At 46.8% G+C, this 24,803-nt stretch overlaps 1 protein-coding gene across 3 annotated transcripts in view; it reads right to left on the bottom strand.

Annotated features, from left to right (window-relative positions):
* The window catches only part of LOC122803415 (folate receptor gamma-like), a 288,397-nt gene that overhangs the window by 125,328 nt on the left and 138,266 nt on the right, over positions 1-24,803 (bottom strand). Inside the window, exon 1 of one of the 3 annotated variants that reach the window (XM_044073020.1) lies at positions 17,248-17,280. The exons of the other annotated variants lie outside the window; for them this stretch is intronic. Coding sequence (XP_043928955.1) covers positions 17,248-17,267 — 20 coding nt within the window. The 5' untranslated portion in view covers positions 17,268-17,280. Of the gene's footprint in view, positions 1-17,247; positions 17,281-24,803 lie in introns of those variants that run through there. 3 annotated transcript variants of the gene reach the window in all.

Genomic DNA, 24,803 nt, shown 5'->3' with positions numbered 1-24,803 from the left:
GAATGCTGCTGACCAATCCACAGAGAGGAGATGGAGAAGAGTGTACAGACCCAGGGTAACCTACCAAGGGCTACATGAGCTGGAGGTAGTGGAGCTCTATAGGGTGGACAGGGACCTCCTACAGCAAATTGTTGAGCTGTACCAGCCACGCCTGACACAGAACTAACAGAGGGGAACCCATCCCAGTGGAAACGAAGGTATGTGTAGGCCCAAGAATACTAGCTACAGGTACCTTTCAAAGGCCAATTGGGGATATGATGGGGATCTCACAGGCATCAACATCCAGGGTACTCCACCAGTTCCTGGATGCCATGGCAGCACATGTCAGTGAGCATGTATATTTCCCCCTCACCCATGAGGCGTTGGCCAACAATATGTATCTCTTCCAGCAAATAGCAGAATACCCTGAGGTAGTGGGTGCAATAGACTGCACGCACATACGCATGAAAGCACCACCCGATGAGCAGGGTAGGGTCTGCATGAACCGCAAGGTCTTCCCCTCCATCAACTGCCAAGTTGTGTGCGATGCCCAGGGCATAATACTGAACGTGTGTGCTGGCTGCCCTGGAAGTTATCACAATTCCCACATCTGGCATCTGACGCAGCTGTACCAGAAATTTGCCAATGGGGACATCCCACATGGTCACCTCGTGGGGGATGCTGGATACGTACTGGACCCTTGGCTGATGACACCCATCAGAAACGCACACACAGCCGAACAAGATCTCCATAATGATGCACACGCACAAACAAGAATCATAATAGAGCGTCTGTTTGGGATGCTCAAGTCATGGTTCCGGTGCCTGGACACATCCGGTGGAGCCTTGCAGTACTCACCAACTACGTGTACCCAGATCATCCTTGTATTTGCCATGCTGCACAATATGATCCTCCAGAAACAGCTGCTGCAGGAGCAGCAAGGGGCAGGGCCACATAGCCCCCCACCAATGCCAAGGCCTGAGCAGGCACATAGTGACTCGAAGGAGGAACAACCTGAGCCTGCCCCAGTAGGCAGAAGGAGGCGTGCCCAGTATGCCCTGACCCTGGCAAAGAGGCAACGCATAGCACATACTCTGACACAGGAGGGACCCAGGGAATAGCACCTCTCTCTGACTCACACATACAGTAAAAGGGATGTCAAACATTACACTACCTGTGCCTAACCATGCATAGGCAGTGTACTATGTGCATCCGACATAGGCAGCCCTGCAGCACCACCCTCATTACTGGGATGCCCACAAGATAAGGGATTCACACATGCCAGTCAGGAAGGGGGTCACATACCCAACAACAGTCACAGCCAGCTGGACAGGTGTAGAGAAACACAAACAAATGACATACTATGACCTCTGAATGAGGGGTATGGGTAACCCCCACCCAGGCCTACACAGACAGGCTACAGCAGGCCAGGTAGTGGGATGTCAGTTGTGATGGCTAGGAAGTCAGAAACTAATGTGTATGCAATCAAAAGATAAGGACAGTAGTACACTGATATGGCTTAACCAGCACAATAGGTAAGACTACTGACTGAAATGGACTACAGGACATACCAGTACAGTCCTAGCAAATGTGTACAACTGTCAGGTGTGCCCCCAACTCTACATAGAAATATAGTAACAGTCAGGTGCACCCCCCCCAATCCTGTGTAGAAACATAGAAATAGTCAGGTGTTCCCCCCGCTATGCAGACATGTTGCAACAGTCAATGCCAAATGATCGGTGGATACCCTGCAGACACAGCATACTACCTGTCAGTGTACAACACAAAGGTCAGCTGTGCAGTACAAACCACCAGACATGATCTGCACATGCAAAACAGATGGCCTTACTGGGCATGCTCACATACTTAGAGAATGAAGGCAGTGTCAGTCATCAACATACTGAAAGGTCATACTGGGCATGCTTACACACAAACACATGAAGGCCATGTATGCAAACACCAGTGGACCAGACACATCCAGCGGTTGCATTTGTTAGTGCAGACACATGTCTTGCACACACAGTGGATAGGAATACAGACATATATGTAAGGACAACCCATCATAATAAGCCAAAGGTAGATGGATATAGATGTTTGGAAGAGGGTGACTGTGACAAGGAGCCATACACGCCTGTCCCACCCAGCACACAGCCAAAGGGCCCCAAACACATCAGGTGCAGATGTCACACACTGCAGTTACTAGCTACCAGTACCTGTCAGCACCACAGACTATGTGGTCCATGTGCCAGCTGTGCAACATAGCTGTACAAGGACGTAGTCAGCTAGTTGCCCTATACATGTACTTGTGACATATGACCCCGTGTGTGGCCGCTTGTGGCATGTCACCCCTACATGAATGGTTTATGGGCCATGCACACACCGGCCACCCCATAGCAGTACCCTGACAAGCCTGCTGGGGTTATCCAATGTGAAATACACCTTTGGGAGAGTTGTAGGCCAGTAATCTCCGTGGCGTGTCCCATAACTGCTTACTGCTGTAGTGTGATAGACTAGTTAGGTAGGAGTTCTAACTCAAGACATGGCAACTGTGTGTGTGAGTGTGTCACTGTTCATGTGTGTGTCTGTCTCTCACTAACTGTGTAGAGAACAATGCCTTTTAGGCTACTCACACCCCTTACTATTCACATACCCACCTTTGGCAAGGCTGCTGATGCCACCCACCTAGAAATATTCCCCTGGGAAAGCTGTAGCCCAGTAATCTCTGTTGCACATGCTGTAACTGCATACTGCTGTAGTGTGATAATGTAGTTAGGTAGGAGGTCAAACCCCAGACCTGGCAACTGTGCGTGTGTGAGTCTGTGTGTGCGTATGTGTGCATGTCTGTCTGTCACTGACTGTGCAGAGAGATATGCTTTTTAGGCCACTCACACCCCTGACAATTCACATACCTACCTTTGGCAAGGCTGCTGATGTCATGCACCTAGAAATACACCCCTGGGAAGGCTGTAGCCCAGTACTCTCTACTCTTCCCTCATTAGACCAATCATAGAGTATAATACCCCATTTGGCATGTACCTCACTAGACACCTGCAAAAGCTGGTGAGGCCACAAAAGTACCTCGCAAAGAGGATCCTAGTCCTTAAACACATGTCGTACATGGACAGACTCAAAAAACTCCAGCTATTCTCTGTCTCATATTGTCTACTAAGAGGTGATCTCTGCTTGACTTACAAAGCCGTGTCTGAGCCAGCTCTGTTAGAAACGCTACATCTAAAGAAATCCCAATCTCTCCACACCACATGTTCCTGAGACCTCAGCCTCATTACCACAATCAACAGAACATGCTGGAGGGACAGGTTCATAACCCAGGCACTGCCCATGCTCTGGAATAGACATTCCATACATGTCAAGCAGAGTACCTCATTAGCCCTCTTCAAGAGAAATCTTAATGAGTGGATGGGAAATAGAAAGTTCACCCCAGGGATCACTCCAGTGGCTCTACTTGATAGAGGGATCACTCCAGTGGCTCTACTTGATAGAGGCACTGGGAACTAATGATGGGAGGCACAATGCCAGGGCACCTTTATGGGCTAGGCTTGTAAAGTCCCCATGGCCATTAGCCTAATACACACCTATGAACCTAAATGCGCCCCTCAGAAGGCTGTAGCGCAGTAAATTCTGTAGCGCATCCCGTAACCGTGTACCACTGTAGTATGATAAACTATTTAGGTAGAAGTTCCAACCCCAAAACTGGCAACTGAGTGTGTGAGTGTGTGCCTGTGTTTGTGTGTATGTCTGACTGTGTAGAGAGCAATGCTTTTTAGGCAACTCACACCCCTTACAAGTCAAATACCTACCTTTGGCAAGGCTGCTGATGTCAAGCACCTTGAAATACACCTTTGGGACAATCATAGCCCAGTAATCTCCATAGCACATCCCGTAACATTGTATGGCCATAATGTGATTAAGGAGTTTGTTGGGAGTTCTAACTCCCGACCTGCCTACTGTGTGTGTATGCGTGCATGTCTGACTGTGTGGAGAGCAATGCTTTTAGGGTACAAACACCACTTACATTACACATACCCACCTTTGGCAAGGCTGCCACTGTCACACACCTAGAAATACACCTCTGGGAAGGTTGTAGACCAGTAATCATCATAGCCCATCCTGTAACTGCATATTACTGTAATGTGAATTAGAACCGTGGTAGGGTTCCATCCCCACACATGGCAGTTCTGGATGTATTGTGTGTGTCACTGTCTGTGTAGAGAGCATTGCATTTTAGGCTAATCTCTCAGTTATTTCAAATGCCCTACTTTGGCAATCCTGCTGATGTTAGTCATTTGTGAAATACACTTTTGGGCAAGGACTACTCCAGTAATATCCATGGTGCATACTATAAATGTGTGGTGCTGTAGTGTAATACACTAGTTAGGTAGGGGTTCTACTCCCAAACATGACAGGTGTGCGTTTGCATGTGTGTGTGTGTGTGTGTGTGTGTGTGTGTGTGTGTGTGTGTAAGATTGTGTTTGTAACCCGTATCCTGTGTAGAGGTGGTTGTGACTGTGTGATACCTGTGACCAATGTGGAGCCAGTTTTGCATATTTCATATATGGTGGCCATACTATATATCACAATGTCCACCATACAGGGATAACATGTTAAATGGCTGAGAGGCCTGGGTGCAGAGCCATACCCAGGCATGTGACATCAAGGCCAGGCAATCACAGTTAACAGCCCCAGGATTACCCAGTGCACACTCTCAATCCATGTGTCATACACACACATGCCTAGGTAACAGCCAATATGTGGGTAGTACACTGCATACTGGCCACGGATAGTAACTATGGAGTGACAGCAGTGGACCACAGTGGGCATGTCACCCTGTCCATCTATCCAATATGCACATACGTGCAGACAATGCACCTTCCCCATGTTCCCCAATGGACACCTGCACCACCTGTGGTGCCATCACATGTGACCCACAATGGACATACCATGCCTGACAAAATGCCCGTATGGACAGATGCCACTGACACAAAGGAATGCTGATATCATGCACTCCATGTAGGTGCAGGGTAAAGCTGCTGGCCATTACCAGCTCCCACCACAGGTGGGCAGGACTGGCACATCTGATGATAATCTGTGTTCATAACATGGGCCGGACACCCCAAGTACAGTTCCACATGTCACTGTACATGCATGTGGGAGGTGTGCACATCCCAGATGCCGTCCATGTCATGGACGAAGGAACACAGACATGTCAAGTGATGCACAGCATTGGCCACACACAGTAGTCACCCAGGTGACTGGATGTGGGATACAATACCCACCTGTGTGGGCAAATGCAGACACTACATCCATGAGCCACAATGCAGACCATCGTCATGTAGCCTGATGCCAAGGTACACCCATCGCCTAGCCTTGGACAGCCATCTGGCGGAGTTGAACACCACATACCTGTGCAGACATGCACACCTGCATGTCAGTACTGGCACCCTGTGTGTTTCTGTGTGTGTTGCATGCTGCAGATATTCACATCCACACTCCCTACAACCCCCATGGGCATACTGCAGCATGCTGTCTGATGTCAGACACCTTCCCATACCCTTTGCCTGTACAGCCCCCATATGACCTGTGTGGTGCATGGAATACCTGCACATTGATGTGATGTGGCAATCCCACAACCGATGAGTTGTACACCTGGCCCTGCCATGTGTGTCATTGTGTGTGTGTGTGTCCTTGTGAGAGTGTGGCTGTGTTGATGCTGGCACCTGTTCATGCCGACAGGCACATGTATGTCACCTACTGTACAGCTACTGTATCCCTGTTGCAGATGTCACTCACCATCACATATATGTTCTGAGTGCTCCACAACAGATAACCCATGTGGCGCATCCAATAATTGCATTGAACTGTGCTAGCACTACATAGTTGTCAGGGGGTTGATACCCTGTGCTACTAGGTGTGTGACACAAACATGCTTCAGTTTTTACCATCCCACCCGTCCCTGACACGTATTTGCCTCTGTCTGCGTCCCCCACCCCCTCTCAGGTGGACATGGAGACCTTCACCTGCTTTGCTTAGGCAGCAGCATGTGTAATGTAAGTAATGATAAAACGAGCAGAAACTATAAAAGCCGGCAAAAATCCAGTAGGTAAGATCCAATAAAGTCAAATAAGACAGTATAAAACCGTTTAATGTAAGCGCTTTCGGCAAGGACGTTGCCTTGCCTTAATCAGACAAATGTTTCTGCTCGTTTTATTTTTACAAGTTTTTGTTTGTGGTTTGTAGTCTGGTTTAATGTAAGTAATGCTCATGATCAGCTGATGGCCTCTGCACAAATCGCAGCCCTCCCCTAGCTGATTGCATGTGAAACAGCTGTGGTAACATTCCCATAACCAGTTGTACGGAAACACACTCCAATACCTAGGAACATCATGGTGGTGTTGGCCCTTTTCACCCACTGTGAGCAGGAACTAGATCTGTCGTGTGGCAAACAGCATCTCAGATGGATTGCGGTGTACCTCTAACAACATACACTGTGGAAACAGTGCAACAAACAGGAGGTTGATGTGCCTGACCTGACTACAGACTGTAAGTGCCGCTATACTGCATTTGGAGTAATGTTGCTTTAACATTGTTTGTGTGGATATGGCTGTTGTACGTCTCAATACCTGCCATATCAGTTCCATGTTTATGGGGAATCCCCATCTGCAGGGTCATCTGCAGCCTGGGCAGTGTTGTGTCCATGGTTGCATGTGTCACCCAAGGAGCATCTAGCTGTCGACTGCTGAAGGTAGTGTGAGGATTGCAGTCAGTAGATGGAGAAAGCTGTGGTAGTTACAGACGTCATATCGCTCAAAGGACATATGTTGCAACAACCCTATAACAACAGTAAATGTATGTGGTTATCACAGCAACATGTCAATATTGGCCACATCTCTGTCAACCTTTGTACATATGTCGTGCATGAAGTGGTGCGTATGTGCTGTACACCATGATTTGTAGCATCATATCTGAGAACAAGCCACTGATATATCTGACTGCTACACATGTTATGTACAGTAGGGGTTACATTACATGACATTACCTGCACATTCTGTGGATGTTCGTACAGTACTGAGGTCTGTGTACCTATGGTGAATGTCGACAATGTGTGTAGTGATATGTATTTTAGCCTGTGTACAGACTGTGGTAGATGACATTGTTCTAGTTCCCCTACTATCAGATGTTACATGCTGCCCCACAGTATGGCACTGTAGTGGTGTACATGTTTGTAGGGCCATAAACACATGTGTCCCATACCACAGACAGCCACCAGACCGAACTGTGTAGCAGGCCAGTATATGTAGGGTCAGTCTGTGAGTGGCACATATGAGGATGGTGTAGAACACATAGTCCATATACTGTAATACCATGCTAGCTAACCATATGTGGCTGTGGCTGTGTTCACATTGTTTGTGGATATGCACTGTCACACAGGTGTATCTTACCCTGTGCTGTGACATGCTTGTTGAGCCTGCTTTATATGCAGGTACATGTGAATTCCCCCTTAGGAGATGTAGGCCAGTGTTGAGCCAGTCTGCCTCCAGCCTGCACAGTGCATTGTGACATGCCTAGCAGCAGAGTGTACCTACCCAGTGGGATGTCATGTGCAGATACTAGCCAGATGTCCCACTGCTGGCCCTCCTCTAACAGTCATGTATGTCAGACAGGGCAGTGGGATGCAGTGCAAATGTATGTCAATACCTATTGTGTAGTTTGTGGCCATGGCACCCCTGTACCAGTGGTCATACCATTACAGGCCAGGCAGGGGTGTGTGAATGCATGACCTATGGTGGACATCATATATCGGTCGTTATGTGTTATACCCATCTACACGGCCGTCCACATCCATGTTGTCAGGCATAGTACACATGTGTAGCACTAAGGGCTTATGTGTATACCTCTGGACTGTACAGACTGCGTCAGACCCTCCACATATATTGGCCAATATCTCTGCTGCTTTACGTGCATTGCTGCACAGTGGCATTACGTGCTAGCAGCGGTACTGTACAATGATGTCCTTTGGATGTCTTTCAGTAACCAATGGCACACATGTTATAAGCAAATGTGACTTCCCACACACACTATGTCTGTGAAGACAATCCCAATGACAGTAGCAATAGTCTACTAGTATACCTACTATACATACCTGACATCCCCTGCAGCTATGGCATTGGGAACATACGGGCTGGGGTTGGCCTACACTTCATGTCCAGGACATATGGTGGGAATATATGTACATATACCTATCCAGATAGCCAGATACACATGATTACACATGTGTGCTACACCCCATTAACACTGTCATGGCAACCACCTACTATAGATTCCCACATCATATGTGCATGGTCCCATTACATCTCCTGTGTGATGGGCATCTGTCCTGTGTATGGGCAGCAGTGCTACAAACAGCATGTAGCAGTACCCCTTACAGGAGAATGGCACACTCAGGGCAGCCACATATTTGTAGGAAGATCAGGAACTACAGACAAACTGTGAGTAGAGTTGTGTTATGCTTTCTACAGTACTGGTGTTACATGGTGTGGGTGTACAAACTAGTTTGCCATGGAATGCAGTCCGTCTGCATAGCACACAACTGTGCGCCTATCCTCATGCCGGCCATAGCTGTGCTTATCATGTCTTGTCTGCCCACCACACAGGTCTTGTGTCAGATATTACACTGGCAGTGTGTGTACTACGTGTTACCAGTACATGGCTACATCCATGACCGTCTCTACCATCAATTCCCTGGCTAAGGGTATGTTACAGACTATCCTGTAACACCAGCACCTTGCATAGTGTATGGCAACAGTGGTCCACATATGTGCCTGTATTCCAGCCTCTGTCCATCACCTACATACCAAGCTTTGCACATATGTCATAATGTCAGTGGTTGATCCATAGTGGGCTGGGAGTATAACACACTGCCAATGCTGCCATCAGTCCACTGACATTGTAACCCCACACATATGGTGGGGCTGGGGCCATATATGTGTGGGTGTCACCTACACAATACATGTGTGCCCTTATGCACTGCAGAGCCCAGTGTATGTAACAGTGGTATATGGCCCTATATTATTGAGTCAGGGGGAGCACCAGAAATGACCTAGGCTGCTACAAAATGTGGGGGTATCAGGGCTGAGCTGCCTTAAGGTATCTGGATGTACAGTACCATATACGTCACCTATATATACATTACTGATATGGATCTGGGTAATGCAGGACTACTGCCCCCTGTCATACAGACTGTTCTGTTTGTTGGTGTGCTCGTGATGGTGTCAGTTATGCCATGTTATGTAGCAGTTACAACCCATGTGGTCATATGATGTCTATACCACCTACTACGTTTGTACAGTGTGTAGACGGCTGCTGAACTACACACCTGGATTACATACTGTTGATTGTTAGGTATCCTGTGGCCCAGTGTGTCTTTCCTATTGTACAATGTGAATGGCTTGGCCTGGACAGCAACAGCTGCGAATCTTTCCAGACTACTGTTTGATTGTAAGTGGTCCACTGTAGCATCACTCCGTTGATATAGTTGTCAGGGTCTGAACAGCTATATGGCATGGCATGTAGAACTGTAATAGTTCAGGATTAAAGGTTTCCATATCTGCAAACCTGTGGGTGTTGTTTTACCTATGACCTCTCTGTGGGTGTATGTTACAGGCAACGATTGTCATTTGTATGGGTGGCAGATACAGTGTCCAGTCATTCAGGAGTCAGCTGTGGCATAGTGGCTTTTCCATATTGTGTGCACCTTCCACTTATGTATCTTACTGTACATATAACTGCGTGTGTATGTGTAGTCACATGTATATATATATATATATATATATATATATATACACACACACACACACACACACACACACACACACACACACGCGCACACACACACACACACACACACACACACACCTGTATCTGCATATCTGTGTCTCTGTATCCTGGGAATGTTGATGGCTTCCACATAATGCATTACCCATGGGAGCCAGACTGTATTGCATATCTGTGTCTCTGTATCCTGGGAATGTTGATGGCTTCCACATAATGCATTACCCATGGGAGCCAGACTGTACTGCATGATAGTTACCAATACCAGCCTGGCATCATATAGGTGGGATGTAGTACAGGTAACATTGTATGCCCATGTTGTCACAGGCCCTGGTTATGGGATCTCCAACACTTAGGTTCATAGGTTCATAGGTTCATAGGTTCATACTAGGCTATCTGCCCAAGGGCATTTATAAGCCTAGCCCATAGTTATGTGGCTTTCGCCACCCCTTTAGTTTGAATAAAACTATGCCTATTATTTTGCTGTGCCTCTGTCAAGGAGTGACACTGAAGTAATCCCTGGGGTATATCTGCGATCTCCCATCCATTGGTCAAGATTCCTCTTGAACAAGGCCAGCGAGGTGCTCTGCCTCACATGTACCGGGATTTTGTTCCACAGCATAGGGAGTCTCTGGGTGATGAATCTGTCCTCCAGCACGTTCTATTAATAACCGTGTCAAGGTTTAAGTCTCCGCCCTTGTGGTTCTGGGATCTAGATTTTTTGAGGTGAAGCATATTCATCAAATCTGGGTTTGACATGGCCTTATATGTCAGGCACAGGTCACCACTGAGCAAGCGGTATGAGACTGAATAGTGCTGGAGTTCTTTCAGTCGGGCAGCATAAGACATATTTTTGAGACCCTTTATCCTTTTGGTGAGGAACTTTTGGGGCCTTTCCAGCTGCTGCAGGTGTCGGGTCAGATACATTCCGAATGGGGCATTGTACTCAATCATAGGTCTAATGAGTGATGAGTACAGGGGGACGATGACCTCCCTTGATCTAGATGTGAATCCCTTCATGATCAGGTGGGCAATGTAGAAGGTTTTCCTAACTACTTTAGCAACATGAGTGTCTAACGAAAGGCTACTGTCAACCTGGGTCCCCAGATCCCTGATGACTTCTTCTGTGCTCAGTGGATTGCCACCTATATGGTAGCTAGGGGTAACCTTGTTTTTCCCGAAGGGTATGACTATGCATTTCTTGACGTTTAACTTTAGGCCATGGCTCTGGCACCAGTTATCCATTTCTGTGAGGCCCTTCTGAAGGATATCTGTGTCAGATGTGTTTTCGACTATGACGCCCAGTTTGCAGTCATCTGCAAACTTTGTCAGCCATAACCCTCCTGTGTTTGCTTGTACTTCAGAAAAGTAGATGCCGAACAAGAGTGAACCCAGGACTGAGCCCTGTGGGACACCACTTGTGACAGGCTTTGAGTCTGACATGGCTCCAGCAACTCTGACCCTGTGGGTTCTGTCACTTAGCCAGTTTGCAACCCATCTTGTGATGTATGGGTTTACATTCAAGCTGATGAGTTTTTCGATGATACCTGAGTGGGGTATTGTGTCAAGGCCTTTGCCAGGTCGAGGTAGGCTGTATGGACTGCCTTTCCTCATCAATGGCCTTGGTGACTGTCTCGAAAAAGTCAACCAAGTTTAAAAGGCATGATCTGCCTTTGACAAAGCCAAACTGGGTTGGATCCAAAGTCTGCAAGTTCCCTATGTCTTTGTTTATGAGTTCCATTATGATCCTCTCCATGGCTTTGCAGATAAGGCTTGTCAAGCTAATGGGACGGTAATTTCCAGGGTCGGTGGAGGCACCGTCCTTGTGAAGTGGGACCACAGTCGCGTCGCCACTCCTTGGGTACGTATCCTGAGGTGAGGCTAAGATTAAACAGCTGTCCTAACTGCGGGTTTAATTCCTCATTGAGTTCATGGAGCACACAGCCGGGGACACCATCTGGTCCCATGGATGCTGTGTTTTTTGCCTTGGAGAGAGCAGTTCTTACCTGGGCGTTGGAGATGTTTGGGGGGCTACAATCCTCTGGTATAGATATCTCTCCTTTTAGGGGAGAGGGGGGGGGAGTTTGCACTGAACCTGTCAGCCAGTATGTTGGCAATGTGTGTAGGTTCAGTAATCTTCACATCATTTTGAACTAATTCTGAGCATATCTGGGAGTTTCCTCCTAGGCTTCTAACATAGCTAAAGAAGGCCTTATGATTGTCTTTTGAGTCCTTGGCGATTTTTCTCTCAAAATTTGCCTTGGATGATTTTATGAGAGCTCTTAGTTTTTTACTTATAATGATCAAAAGTTGTCTTACCTTTCAAGGATTTTGCTCTATCTTGTAGTAGCTTCCTCCTTTTGTTGTAGAGCTTGTTTATGGCTGGGGTCCACCAGACTGGACGCTTGCCTTTGGTACAAAGAGTCTTAGTTTTGTTTGGGATTGCCTGATCCATGCAGTCCTGTAGGTGCTGGTAGAAGGCATTTGTAAGTGATTCAGCGGTTTGAGTAATGTTTACCACTGGCTCAGGGGCCTTAAAGGAGACCACACTAGTTTTTAGAAGTGTGAAGTCGGCTTTGAGAAGTTTTCACTGCGGTCTTTTTATTTCAGGTGGGGGGATGAGGACCTCCAGCGAGATTCGTTATGATCTGATCTCACCAGTGAGGGGTATACTTCCAGTGTTGAACATTGTGATCCCATGTTCGTGATGATGAGATCAAGTATGTTTTCTCCTCTTGTGGGGATGGTGACTAGTTGTTCCATGGCATTTGAGTTTATGAACTCCAGGAACCTTTGGGCTAGAGTGTTTGGGCTTGAGTAGTGTTCCCAGTCTATATTAGGGTAGTTGAAGTCACCTATTATGATGGTGTTTGGAGATACATTTATCCCTCAATGTTTTCAGGAAGGCCATGTGAGGTTCCTGAGTTTGAGAGGGTGGCCTGTAACATGCTACAAATTGCAGAGCAGTCTTGCCTATGGTTAATTGCACCTGGATGGTCTCCGATGCATCGTGCGTTGCCACCAACCTTGAAGTGTGGGTGTCCTTTATGAATATGGACACCCCCCTTCCTTTCTTGGTGTTGTCCGGATTTTGGGGCCGGAACGCATGATATGAGGTGAAACCTGATAGTGCTGGGGTGCTCTCAGGAGCCTTGAACCAGGTTTCTGTCACAGCACAGACATCGATGTTCTCCATACTGAGAAGGGCCTCGAGTGCGTGCATCTTGAGATTGAGACTTCTGGCATTGAGCAGCATTACCCTTAGTTTTTTTCCTTTTTTGTGTTCTAGGGTGGTAGTGTATTACAGGGTGGACGTGTTTGGCTAGGGGGAAATGCCTATTTGTACAACTCATATAGTTTGTGGTGCCTCTCAACCCCATTAACTTAATATGTAGCCTGTTACACTCCTCTCCCTAACAGCTACATGTGTCTTGCAGTACCAGCACAACAGTGTTGTACCAATGGGTTGGTAGGCATGGGAATCCCATTGAGGTCTGCCACGTGTGTGCATGTGTGCATATCTGTAGGGTACACCATTCTGAGTCCACATACTTTTATTACAATACACATTGCCACACAGTGGTACGGATATTGTTGTTGTCGCCCATAGTTGTGGCAACACAATGCAACACCCTACTATGCATATCCCTGTGGTACCACTGTTGTGATATGCAATGGGTTGTTTTGGTATCATGGCCAATGTGTGATCGTGGGTATGCCAGAGTATCAAGATGGGTTCCTGTGTGTACAGTATCCAGTGGGGGATGTGGGTGCTGTGTTCACTGTTTTTACACCATGATACACCGGGTATATGGCCCACATACCACTCTCAGGTGGCCAATGTCACCATCACCCTTACAGGTAACAGATAACAGGTTACAGCCCAGTTACACATGTGCTGTGTGCAGCCTACCTGTAACACATTGGACACATGGACTAGTTAGTTAGCAACTATAAAACCAGGTCTCTAAGATGTGTGTCTACCTGTTATGTGTCAGTCAATGTGTATATGATGGTATGACACACTGTGTATTCTCCATATACAAACATTACATCCCCCATTACCATTTGTACGTGTCTGTGGAAGGTCTACATGTAACATGTGACCTGGTACACACCACACCCTACAGATGGCGTCTTGTGTACAATGACAGCCACACAGTTCAGTAGCACTACATAGCTGGGTAGGGGTCTAGACACAGTGTAACCAAGTAAAGACGTGTGTGTATGTGGATGGGTTGGCATAAGGGTGCAGATTATACCTGTAGCAGCAGGCCACTGGTCAATTTTGCACAGCCAATAACTGTTATACATACCTGTGGCATGTGTGCAACTGTACACAGATATGTCATGGCCATGGTGTCACCGCACTGACATATCCTTGTGGAATATGACTGCAGACTATCCTCCTGCTGACACATGTATGCGTACAGCACAAATGGATGACAGTATGTGGATAACAATTGGTGTTGCCAACAGCTGATGCATCATAGCTGCATGGCTACACTACCTGACATGTATGCAGTACACATTACCCCTGACTACATTCTACACTGCAGTACATTGAGGCACTCTATCACAGTCACTGTGTGCATCAGACCATGTTAGCCTGTCCCTGCATCGATGTTATGTATGACAGGGATGTGGCACAGGTATTATCGTATGCACAGGGTGTGTTAAAGTCATCTTAGCTGCATGGCTACACTACATGACATGTATGCAGTACACATTACCCCTGACTACATTCTACACTGCAGTACATTGCGGCACTCCATTACAGTCACCGTGTGCATCAGAACCATATTAGCCTGTCCCTGCATCTTAGTTATGGATGACAGGGATGTGGCACAGGTATCATCATATGCACAAGGTGTGTTGCTGGTGTGCCAGAGGATGAGGGTGGTCCAAACATGTGTCGCCATGTGTGTGAGTGAGGGGTGTGGTTCATGGATTGGGGCATGGTGATGCGGTGTGTGTTGGTATGGGGTCGCCCTAGGTGTGGTTGCATAGTGTGAGGGTATACATGCACACAGTTCCGTCATGTGACTGCCTTATACGGGTGATATTGGACAGCTGCAGACCATACCTAGCAGGGTGTGTAGTTCACTACCTCCGGCCACGGACACGCTGACTGTGCCTGCCAGGGGTTCCATGGGCACATGCAAGTACAGACCTTGAGGTACTACTACCCCCTGATGATGACATATGCCCGCTGGAACCATGTCCCACCTGGGACTGGCCAGGGCCACGTGCACGAGGCCTGCTGTGGTGTGGACAGCAGCCCCAGTGAAGTGGTGGGGCTGGTACTGCCACTGCAGGAGTGGCTGGGAGTCCTGGCATGTCCACGTTGACCGCCAGCTGCTAGTGTCTCTGGCCTACGTCCATGTGGCCATCGCATCAGCCCACCACACGTTCTAGTACAGACATACCACGATCGAGGAGGCCAACCATCTCACTCTATTGTCTACCAATGACCTCTGTATATTCACGGAAGGCACCAGCGAGTTCATGGAGTTGCCACTTACAGCTGCAAAAGCTGACCTCTGCAGCCTCAGGCCCTGTCTGGTGTACATTTCCATATGTGCCTGTGCCTCCATTATGGCCAGAAAATGCTCCTGGTGTTACCAGTTGTGGTACCTCTGCCAGGGGCACGATGACCTGTGGTCCTCCCACGACCACCATGGTACATCTGCCAATGTGGTGGCCTTCCAGACATCCGGCTATGCTGACTGTGACCCAACACAGTTGGCATGGACACCACACTTTCCTGGTCATTGCCACCAAGCGCCAACTTTCCCTCTGCTATGGCCACATGTGATGGGGTGTTTAGGGGCACTGTAACTGTGTGCAGGCTTGGGGTGGCTAGGAGGGTGATGACACATGTTGGCCTCTGACAATCCCACCTGTACCACCATCATCATTGGTGTTTGTAGGGACACCTACCTCAGTTTGCATGCAGAAGGGACCCTGACCCACCTCGCCACTTGACGGGGAAACAGATACACACGATAAGACCTGTACAGCATTGCATAACAGTACACACACTCACACTGACAGCCACCTTACTACCTCACTTTCCCTGGGTTTACAGACAGTCCCACAGTCAGTTACATATGTTCCCCATCCTGCATGGCACTTGCTAATATACACGCATCACTACTGCCCATTAACATATCATTCCTTTCCATGCCTACATGTGTAGTTACAACACCTGACCTGTTACTCTATCGCCTCCCTGACTTGGGTGGAGTAGGTTGTACATGGCCTCACTGCTGTCACCCTGTATTACCCTGTGTATGGGCAGTGATGGTGTACAAGGCCCTATATGGTTGGGGCTGCTAAATTCACTACATATGTCACACACCAGAGGCTCATACTGCAGTCTTGCTCAGTCCATGCCACATCTGCTGCACAAGTGACCCATCATGCAGACAAAGGTACTACCCGGATACACTCACTGATGTGCTGTGGTAATTCCCCATTGCATTTGTAGTGCTGCGTATGTGGGTAGCCGGTTACCTATCTGCTACTGGCAATATGATGTGTATACCTGGTATGTACTTCACCTCCCAATGCATGCTCCATGCTACAGACCTTGTTATGCTATCAGCTGTCCTGTGTTCACATACCTGACAGGTTGTCCTGGTGCCCCATGTCTCACTCCATGTACAGCAGAATCCCAAGGGGAAGTACTGCCATGTGGTCAGTCCCACTATCGCCTATGCATACATGGACACACACACACACATATACACATGTACACACATATCTGACATGCATCGTCCACACTCCACTGGATTGCACTTACAAACACAATCGAGACACACACACACACACACACACACACACACACACACACACACACACACACACGCACACACACACACACACACACACACACACACACACACACACACATACACACACGCACACACACTATTACAGTGACAACCAGTGGACCTTACCATGGCTGTGGGGGGTGCCCTACACATGTCCCAGACCTCTGCATGGTTGCAAGGTCTACTCATGTACACATTGCTTGGAGTGCACACACTGCTGTCATGAGTGCTGTGGGGTCAGGGTTACATCTGCAACATTTACTTAATCTGATTGTGTGCAGCTGCAGCCATGGTGGTGTTGAGTCACACATGTCCCTTCTGGAGGCCGTGTGTCCTGCCACACTTTACATCCCTGTGGACACATTACACATTGACAGGATGTTAGTTATCTTGCATGTTTCTGTTGTACCCTTCCGATACCCGATATGTATTGTCTCTACTATGATACAGTGCATTTCACAGCAACAAAACGTGAATGTGTACAGCATGCAGTATGGGTAGGTGTGTTAGACATGTGCATGGGATATCCCATAGCTATTACATGCCCAGTTTATCATCATGCATGAACATGAACCATACTCACCGGCTACGGGCTGCTGCCATGGTGGTATCCTGGAGGGACCTACATAGGCGTGTGAGAAAGTTGATGTCAGTGGCCACAGCTGTGGCATTCATAAAAGGTGAGTGCAGCATTACGTTACATCAACAGTAGAATTTACACAATATTACAGCTTATACACAACTATTTATCACTACTACACCACAGTAGACTATGTATATGACATCTCAGATTTGCATGATGTACTTGTACAGGTGCAGATGCATACACAAAAGTGGTTACCAATGTGCCCTGGGGCCTAACCTTCATGCTCCTCAGCTGGTGTGTCATTGGCGCCCATGTCCAAAATGTGCCATGCCAGGTGTTATTGCTGCAGGCGGCCAGGTGCCACAAGGCTGCTGAGGAGCTCCTCCACATGGGTGAGGGTTGGATGGGCAGGTTGCCCCTTGTTGCAGGGTGGTCCCCCCTAACGGCAGCTGCACACTGACATACATGGTGAAGTAGGTCGGTGCAGTGATGCCGGACCTGCTCATAGCTACGGTTATGCAGTCCGACATCATTGACCCTGTGACCTAGCTCATTCCACAGGGCGGTCCTCTCCTGCTGGTCATGGGCTGTCCACCCAAACAGCAGTTCATAGTGCTGTACCAGGTGGCCGATAATGAGCTCTGTCTCAGCGGCGCTGTATGCGGGAAGATGACTATGTGATATGTTTCCTGGAAGACATAAAGATGGAAACAGGTCTGAGCCACCCATACAGCAGGGTTACCATAGTTTTTAATGCACATATTTGTCTTCCCCCACCATATCAGCTACAACAAACCATTCACAGACTGCAGTTGTTATGTCAGATGCTTACCTACCATTGGGACATATGTTATATTGTACCAAAGTTTGTGCTATGTGCATGTGCCATGCTTTTTGCTATGTGTTTGTAGCCATGTTCCCTGTGGGGACACTTATCTTTGCTGGCCTGTTACAGACTATTTCACCTGCATGCCATTGTCAGTGCCACTATATATATATATATATATATATATATATATATATATATATATGTGTATAAATATACATCTATGTACATATGTGTGTAGATATATGTTGTACATTGTTGATATACCTATGTCTATATGAGTGTCTGTGTACCTGTACACATACACATCACATTCTGTATCACACAGATATGTGGAGTGCATACAGACATCTGGTCCGCATTCTGTAACTGTCTTTCATTCACAGCTGCACTGTTCTGCGTTGCTGCAACACAGACAGGTGCCACATGTGAACACAGACTAACATTAGGGTGGTATATATGGTGTGAGATTGCTGGTATGCCTATTACACACCTATGGCATTTGTGCATGCTACATTACACATTAACATGACTGTCCTGCAAGTGGTGTGCTCTGACACCCATGTGTCTATCATGATGGCAGTACTTCCACCACCAGCTGTTGTCCATACTAACATAACATACACAGATATTATGGCTGACATCTTTGTCATTCATTGCTGATCTGCACAGTTGGCGGGTATGTCCCACTGCTTACATAGGCAGACAATATTGTCCAGAGCAGCTGTTCAGCGGAACATCATTACAGGGACAACTACAGATGGCACATATTAAACATTCAACATCATATATCCTATTAATCTATACCACATACTACATTAAATTACATACAGTTATGTTTTACATACCTTTTTTTTTTTTTGGACGGGTGTGATGCCTTCCCGGTTTTGGTTTTTATTCCCACTGTGTGTGAGTTTCGTTTTATCTTTCCTTTTTTTATTTTTCCCTCTCTCTCTGTCTCTTTCTCTCTCCCTCTCCAGTAGAGCGATTGGGTTGGTTTGATTGGATTGCAGCATGACTTTTGTAGGTGATGCACATGATCAGGTGATGGTCTCTGCACCAGTCAGTGTGCAACAGTTGCTGACTGCATGCAGCCTGCTGTGTAGTGATTCAGTTAACCATTGTCATGGCAATGCAGTACTATAAATTGCTGACTCATGTGGGCTTTGTCCCATCACCTTTCCAGTATGGAAGCCATCCTTCCTGTATGTGGGCAGCAGTGTTACAGACAGCAGGTTGCAGTACCTATTACAGCAGGGCTTGCAGACACAGGGCAACTACACACTTGTAAGAGTTTCCAGACCTACAGACAGAGTGAGTAGTGTTGTTATGTGCATTGTATATTGCTGGTCTTGCAGTGTTTGCATGTACATAGTAGTTTAGGACAGAATGCAGTCTGTCTGCATAGCTCTCAACAGTGGGCCTATCCACATGATGGCCAGTGGCTTGTATGTTTGCTTTTGCCTGTGCACCACACAGGTCTTGTCCTGGATATATCCCCAGCAATCTGTCTGTTGCATGCTATCAGTACATGGCTACATCCATTTGTGTTCCTGATGTGTTATTCCTGCATAAGGGTATGTTGCAATGAATCCTGTAACACCAGCAATTTCCAGGGTGTGTAACAGCAATATTACGAGTATGGTCCTGTGTTCCTGCCTCTGTCCTCCACATATATGGCTGGCTTTGTCCTGCTGTGATACTGATAGGGGTTGTTCAGTAATGGCCTATCATTATTTACTGCTAGCATTTCTGTTATCATCCCAGTCATATCGTGGACTTCCATGGCATTTGTTGGTCAGGGTCCATACATGTGACAGATACATAGACATTACCACAGGTAATAAATGTCCCCCAAGGCCTTGACTACAGGGCGGCTGCTGAACTACATCTGTTATTGTTTATTGTTACCCATCTTGACGGTCTACAGTTGTACGAATTAACATGCTTGGCCTTGACAGCATAGTATGTTATATATCCACACTGTCTGCATCTACTGTTTTGTGTGGGCCTTGCATATTTCACTGAGTAAATAAGTCCAGATCTATGTGCTGTAAGTAATGGCATACATTATTTTAAAATACACCAATAAATGTGTATACATACCTATGTGTCATCTCATATCCTTGAATTGTGAGTGGGTCTATGTGTAATGCAGTACTCATGTTCAAGTATAAATGTCATTTAGTAGGTTATACAGCAAAACGATGTTGATATACAGATTTCACATGAAAAATAGAATGTGCTGCAGTGGGACTCGAACTGGGAATGCGTGCACATTAGGCGGATGCTCTGCCCACTACTCTATTGCAGTTCTGCTTACTTTACATATTTCTACCTTATTGTCATACCCATGCTCCCGTTCCCCGGCCCCCGAGCTCCACGTACACAGCATCCATCCATTTTCCAGCCCTGTCATACCACACCTCCACACATTTCCCTCTCTGCACGTCTCGGTACTTCTCCATTTTACTGTCTCGATGCAACTTTCTGCAGGCTCTTCATCCATTTAGTCCACGTACGTTCGAGCCTTCCCTTGATCCTCCTCTGATAATGGTGGGCACATGTTTGTGACCCACAAAGTCGGGTTTGTCCCGCCAGGGACAGACCTGTTATTGTGTCACGAGTAGACTTTGCTGGTCTACACTGTTTCTCCCACTGGTAGCATCCTGCCAGGGGTTTGAGAAGCAGTGGTTTGCTCACACACCAGACCGCCTCATCTCCTGGTTCCAAGGATGTAGCATGCCCCCACGGCGTGCCCCGTTTTCCATTCCTCTCTTTAGTATTGTACAAGACTACTGTTCTCACAGTATGTGTGGACAGGCACTGTTCATTGATACTCATAGGCTGCTCAGAATACTGTGATTAAGCAATGTGCACATGTTTGCTGGTATTAATCTACATACTTACATACATTTCCTATACTGTTGACTGACTGTGCTGGATGATATGTTTGTGATAATAGTAGCTGATTGCCATGCCTTTGTGGTAACTCACTTGGACTATAGTGTGCAGGGTGGGGGGGTGGGAACCTGGGAGTGCTGATTATTTTGTTACTGGTCACGGTGAGGGCTGTTGGCTACAGCATGCCTAAGGCACTGCGGGATAAGTGTAGGTGGATATGCGCTGATGTACGCAAGGCTCAGACTTGCTGACCTCCGGTTACGGTATCTTACACTAGGGTTGGCCTCCACATTGCTTAACCAATGTGGTCATTGCTTATCGCCACCCAAACAGGCGTACACCCGCTTGCTGCTGCATACCCCCACACTACTTCATGAACGTTAGTATTATACATGCTTCAGTCAGGTGTACATGTCAGATATGACTGTTGACAAAGGTAAGTGTAAGGTGAAGTGGGATTCCAGTTTAGCAGTTCTGGATAGGTTACACTCAAGTATTTGGGTTAGGTTTAGTTATGCCATACCTGTGTTGTAGAGTAGATGTGACTAGTGAAGGTGTAGGTGGGTAGGTGGAGGGGGGTACATTTTAACTGTGTAGTAGGCCGTTCAACTGATTGGGGGGGAGCAGTAGTGCAGGTTTGCAGGGTGTTGGGATATGTATGCGAGGCAGGACAGGAGGTGTCGGTGTCAGTAGTTGGTGTAGGGGTATGGAGTGTTAGTTGGGGGTGGACTTCACCAGGTGGCGCGCAGGTGGTGATCCAGGTGTGCTTGAGTTTTCCCTTCATGTGTTATTTACATGTGCCGTCTGGAACAGCTGCGGTAATACATCTGGGTTGGGGGTTCCAGATTCTGCCAATATAGTTGTGTGGAGGGTGTCATCCAATTGTGACCGTGAACATTACTAGTAATGAAACAGGGGTCGATAGGTAAGTGGTGTTATTGAGCCACACAGAGGGGCTGATAGTAGGGGACATGTCCAGGGATGTGCAGGAAGGCTGATGGGAAGGCTGGCCATTTCTTCTACAGTGACAGCTGTGTATATACCCCACATTTGGGGGTGGTTTTGGACACTCACACCCCTGGGTGGGGATGAGGACAGCAATAATACCTTGTAATGCCAATTAGTTTGGCTTACATGCCTACAGTGGGGTGTTGCGACCATGTGTTCTTTGGTGTCATTTAGTGGGTTTGCTACAACACATCTGGTTATACCGTCCTTTGCCATGGAAACTAGACTTTGCTGCTGTGGGACTCGTACTGGGCGTGGCTGCTCGTTAGGCATTGGCTCTACCCAATGCACACTATTGCTTACATCCCTGGAGCGGTCCACATAGAACCGCTCCAGTAAACATCTGTACGCCTAGGCCCATAATTCCATACGCATAGTTCCCCAACCACACCTCCTCTTCGGCAGTCTTCCTTACTCCGGGTGCAGATCGGGTCTGAACACACCAGTACACACTGCCCACTCCCCACTTCTCGGGACTCATCATGTACATTGTCTCGCCCCATGGGTCATCAGGCTTCCCCAACCTTGTAGTCCGGTTGCATGCGTGCCCTTCTGTAGGTTATGTGTGTAATGGCTGGAAGGCTGAATAGCCATAAAATTTTTGGCTTGTCTCGTAAGGGACATTCTTGTCTTTGTTTCAAGATTATACTTGGCAGGTCTCTCCCACTGGTAGTATCCTGCCTGTAGTCTGGGAAGCGGTGGTTTGTTTACTTTTACTGTGTGTTAGTATGTTTCACCTGTCTAGCTAGGGTGGGGGGTTGATGCTATGTGTTACACGTTTGTTGATTGGGCCCCTCACCCCCATTGGCACGGCCTGTGGACATATGTAATTCTTAACAGCTCTATCATATCCTACCTATATATATCTGTGTATATTTACACACACATACACACACACACACACACACATATATATATATATATATATATATATATATTGCTATATATATATATATATATATATATATATATATATATATATATAAAACGACATGTGGATGTATGAGTGGGTGCATATGTATATATCTATATATGGGTATTTATATATGTCTGTCTATGTATGTATACCTTTGTACTACAGTGAGGGAGAGGTATATCTCCATGTAGTTATGGGTATAAATACACACACATACCTCTACATATTTAGCTACATATTCTGTCATGTTGCCTATTATTGCTGGGTACTGTTTCGTGTGCATACCAGCCAGCCTTGTGTGCCACGTATGCTTTGCGATACCTACAACTAAATCCGTTAGTGTACACAGAGTCACACATGAAATGTATTGTTAGCACCAGGTAATCATTCGTCCCATGTGTGACAGCCCAAACATTGGGTATACGACTTTCATCTACACCCAGAGTTACATAGGTACCCATGCCTATGTGCATAGACTATGGCATGTGCCAGACCTATGATACTTGGGCCGAGACAACATAAGGGATGGGTCTCGAGGGGGGGTGGAGGGGGGGCAATGTATAGTGGTGTGGTTAGCTACGGGCCGATAACCAGGGTTGAGATGATGGCTGCGTGTGTGCAGTGGGTGGGGTAAGCGGAACTGTGGGTAATGAATGTATGGCTCGTGGATGGCCTTGGTTGGATGGGCCTGTACTTCTCAGGCCGCCTAGTGGGTGGGGGAGAGGGGGATGTGATGTCAACATGTGGAACATGACCGAGGGCAAATTTAAATTCCTATTTCACTGACACACGTACATTACATTGAGATTGGTAGTGTTTTTCAGGGTGGACGTGTTTGTCTGGGCGGGGGATATGCCAATTCGTATGTGACGTATATTGTTTGGGGCCTGTCAAGGCCTTTCATGGTGCATGAGGACATGTATGTGTATGTGTCTGTTAATCTGCCATTGCTATCTACAGATGTCTGGCCATATATACCTCTATGGGTGTATATATTTGCTTACATATTTCTAATTATGTCCGTATATACCTATGGGGACATTCTCTGCTTACATATATGTAACTTGCTGTGTATATGTGGACATATGGATATTGACATTTATATGTGTAGTTGGCATTTGCATGTATATCTGTTCATATATTTGTATATGTTTGCATATATATGTGGATAGTGATATATATATATATATATATATATATATATATATATATATATATATATATATATATATATATATATATATATATACATATGTATGAACTGCGGTGGTGGTGCTGCGGTAGCGTTGTCGCCTCACCGTTAGATGTTGCCCGTTCGATTCTCAATTAGAGCGTCTTCTGTGTGGCGACATGCGTGAATGGGCATTCCTTCGTTGAAGGTTGTACGTTAGGCCCGGCAAGCCAGCACGTAAAAATCTACTGCCAATCATTAGCGGACTGGAGTTCTGCTGTGGCAACCCCTAACTGGGAAAAGCCGAAAAACACAAACATATATATACATATGTGTTTGACTACATTTATAGATATATTGTATCCGTTTAGGTAGTACTATATTTGCACATACACATCCATCTAGCTGTAGGTCCACATTTTCTGTGCTGTTGCATGACTGGACTGGATGATATGTTTCTGACAACGTCGAGTTTATTTGTATCTGTCATAGCTTAGTGGTAATTCCCTTTGTCTATGGTGTGCAGGGTCCTTGGTTTGAGCCTTGCAGGAGCTGTTTATTTTGTTGCTGGGCAGAACATGGGCCATTGGGTACAGAGTGATTATGACATATTAAAGCAATTGTACATGGGTGTGTGCAGGTTTGCGTGGAGCTAGGCACTGCTAACCTCCAGTTACAGTTTCTAACACTTCTCCTTTGCTTAATCTGTGTTGGTAATGCTTACTCCC

This window comes from Protopterus annectens, chromosome 5.part1 (assembly GCF_019279795.1).
Source record: "Protopterus annectens isolate FY-2018-M chromosome 5.part1, PAN1.0, whole genome shotgun sequence".
Lineage (NCBI taxonomy): Eukaryota > Metazoa > Chordata > Ceratodontiformes > Protopteridae > Protopterus > Protopterus annectens.
Note: the sequence above shows the minus strand (reverse complement) of the source record. Positions and strands in the feature narration are given on the sequence as shown.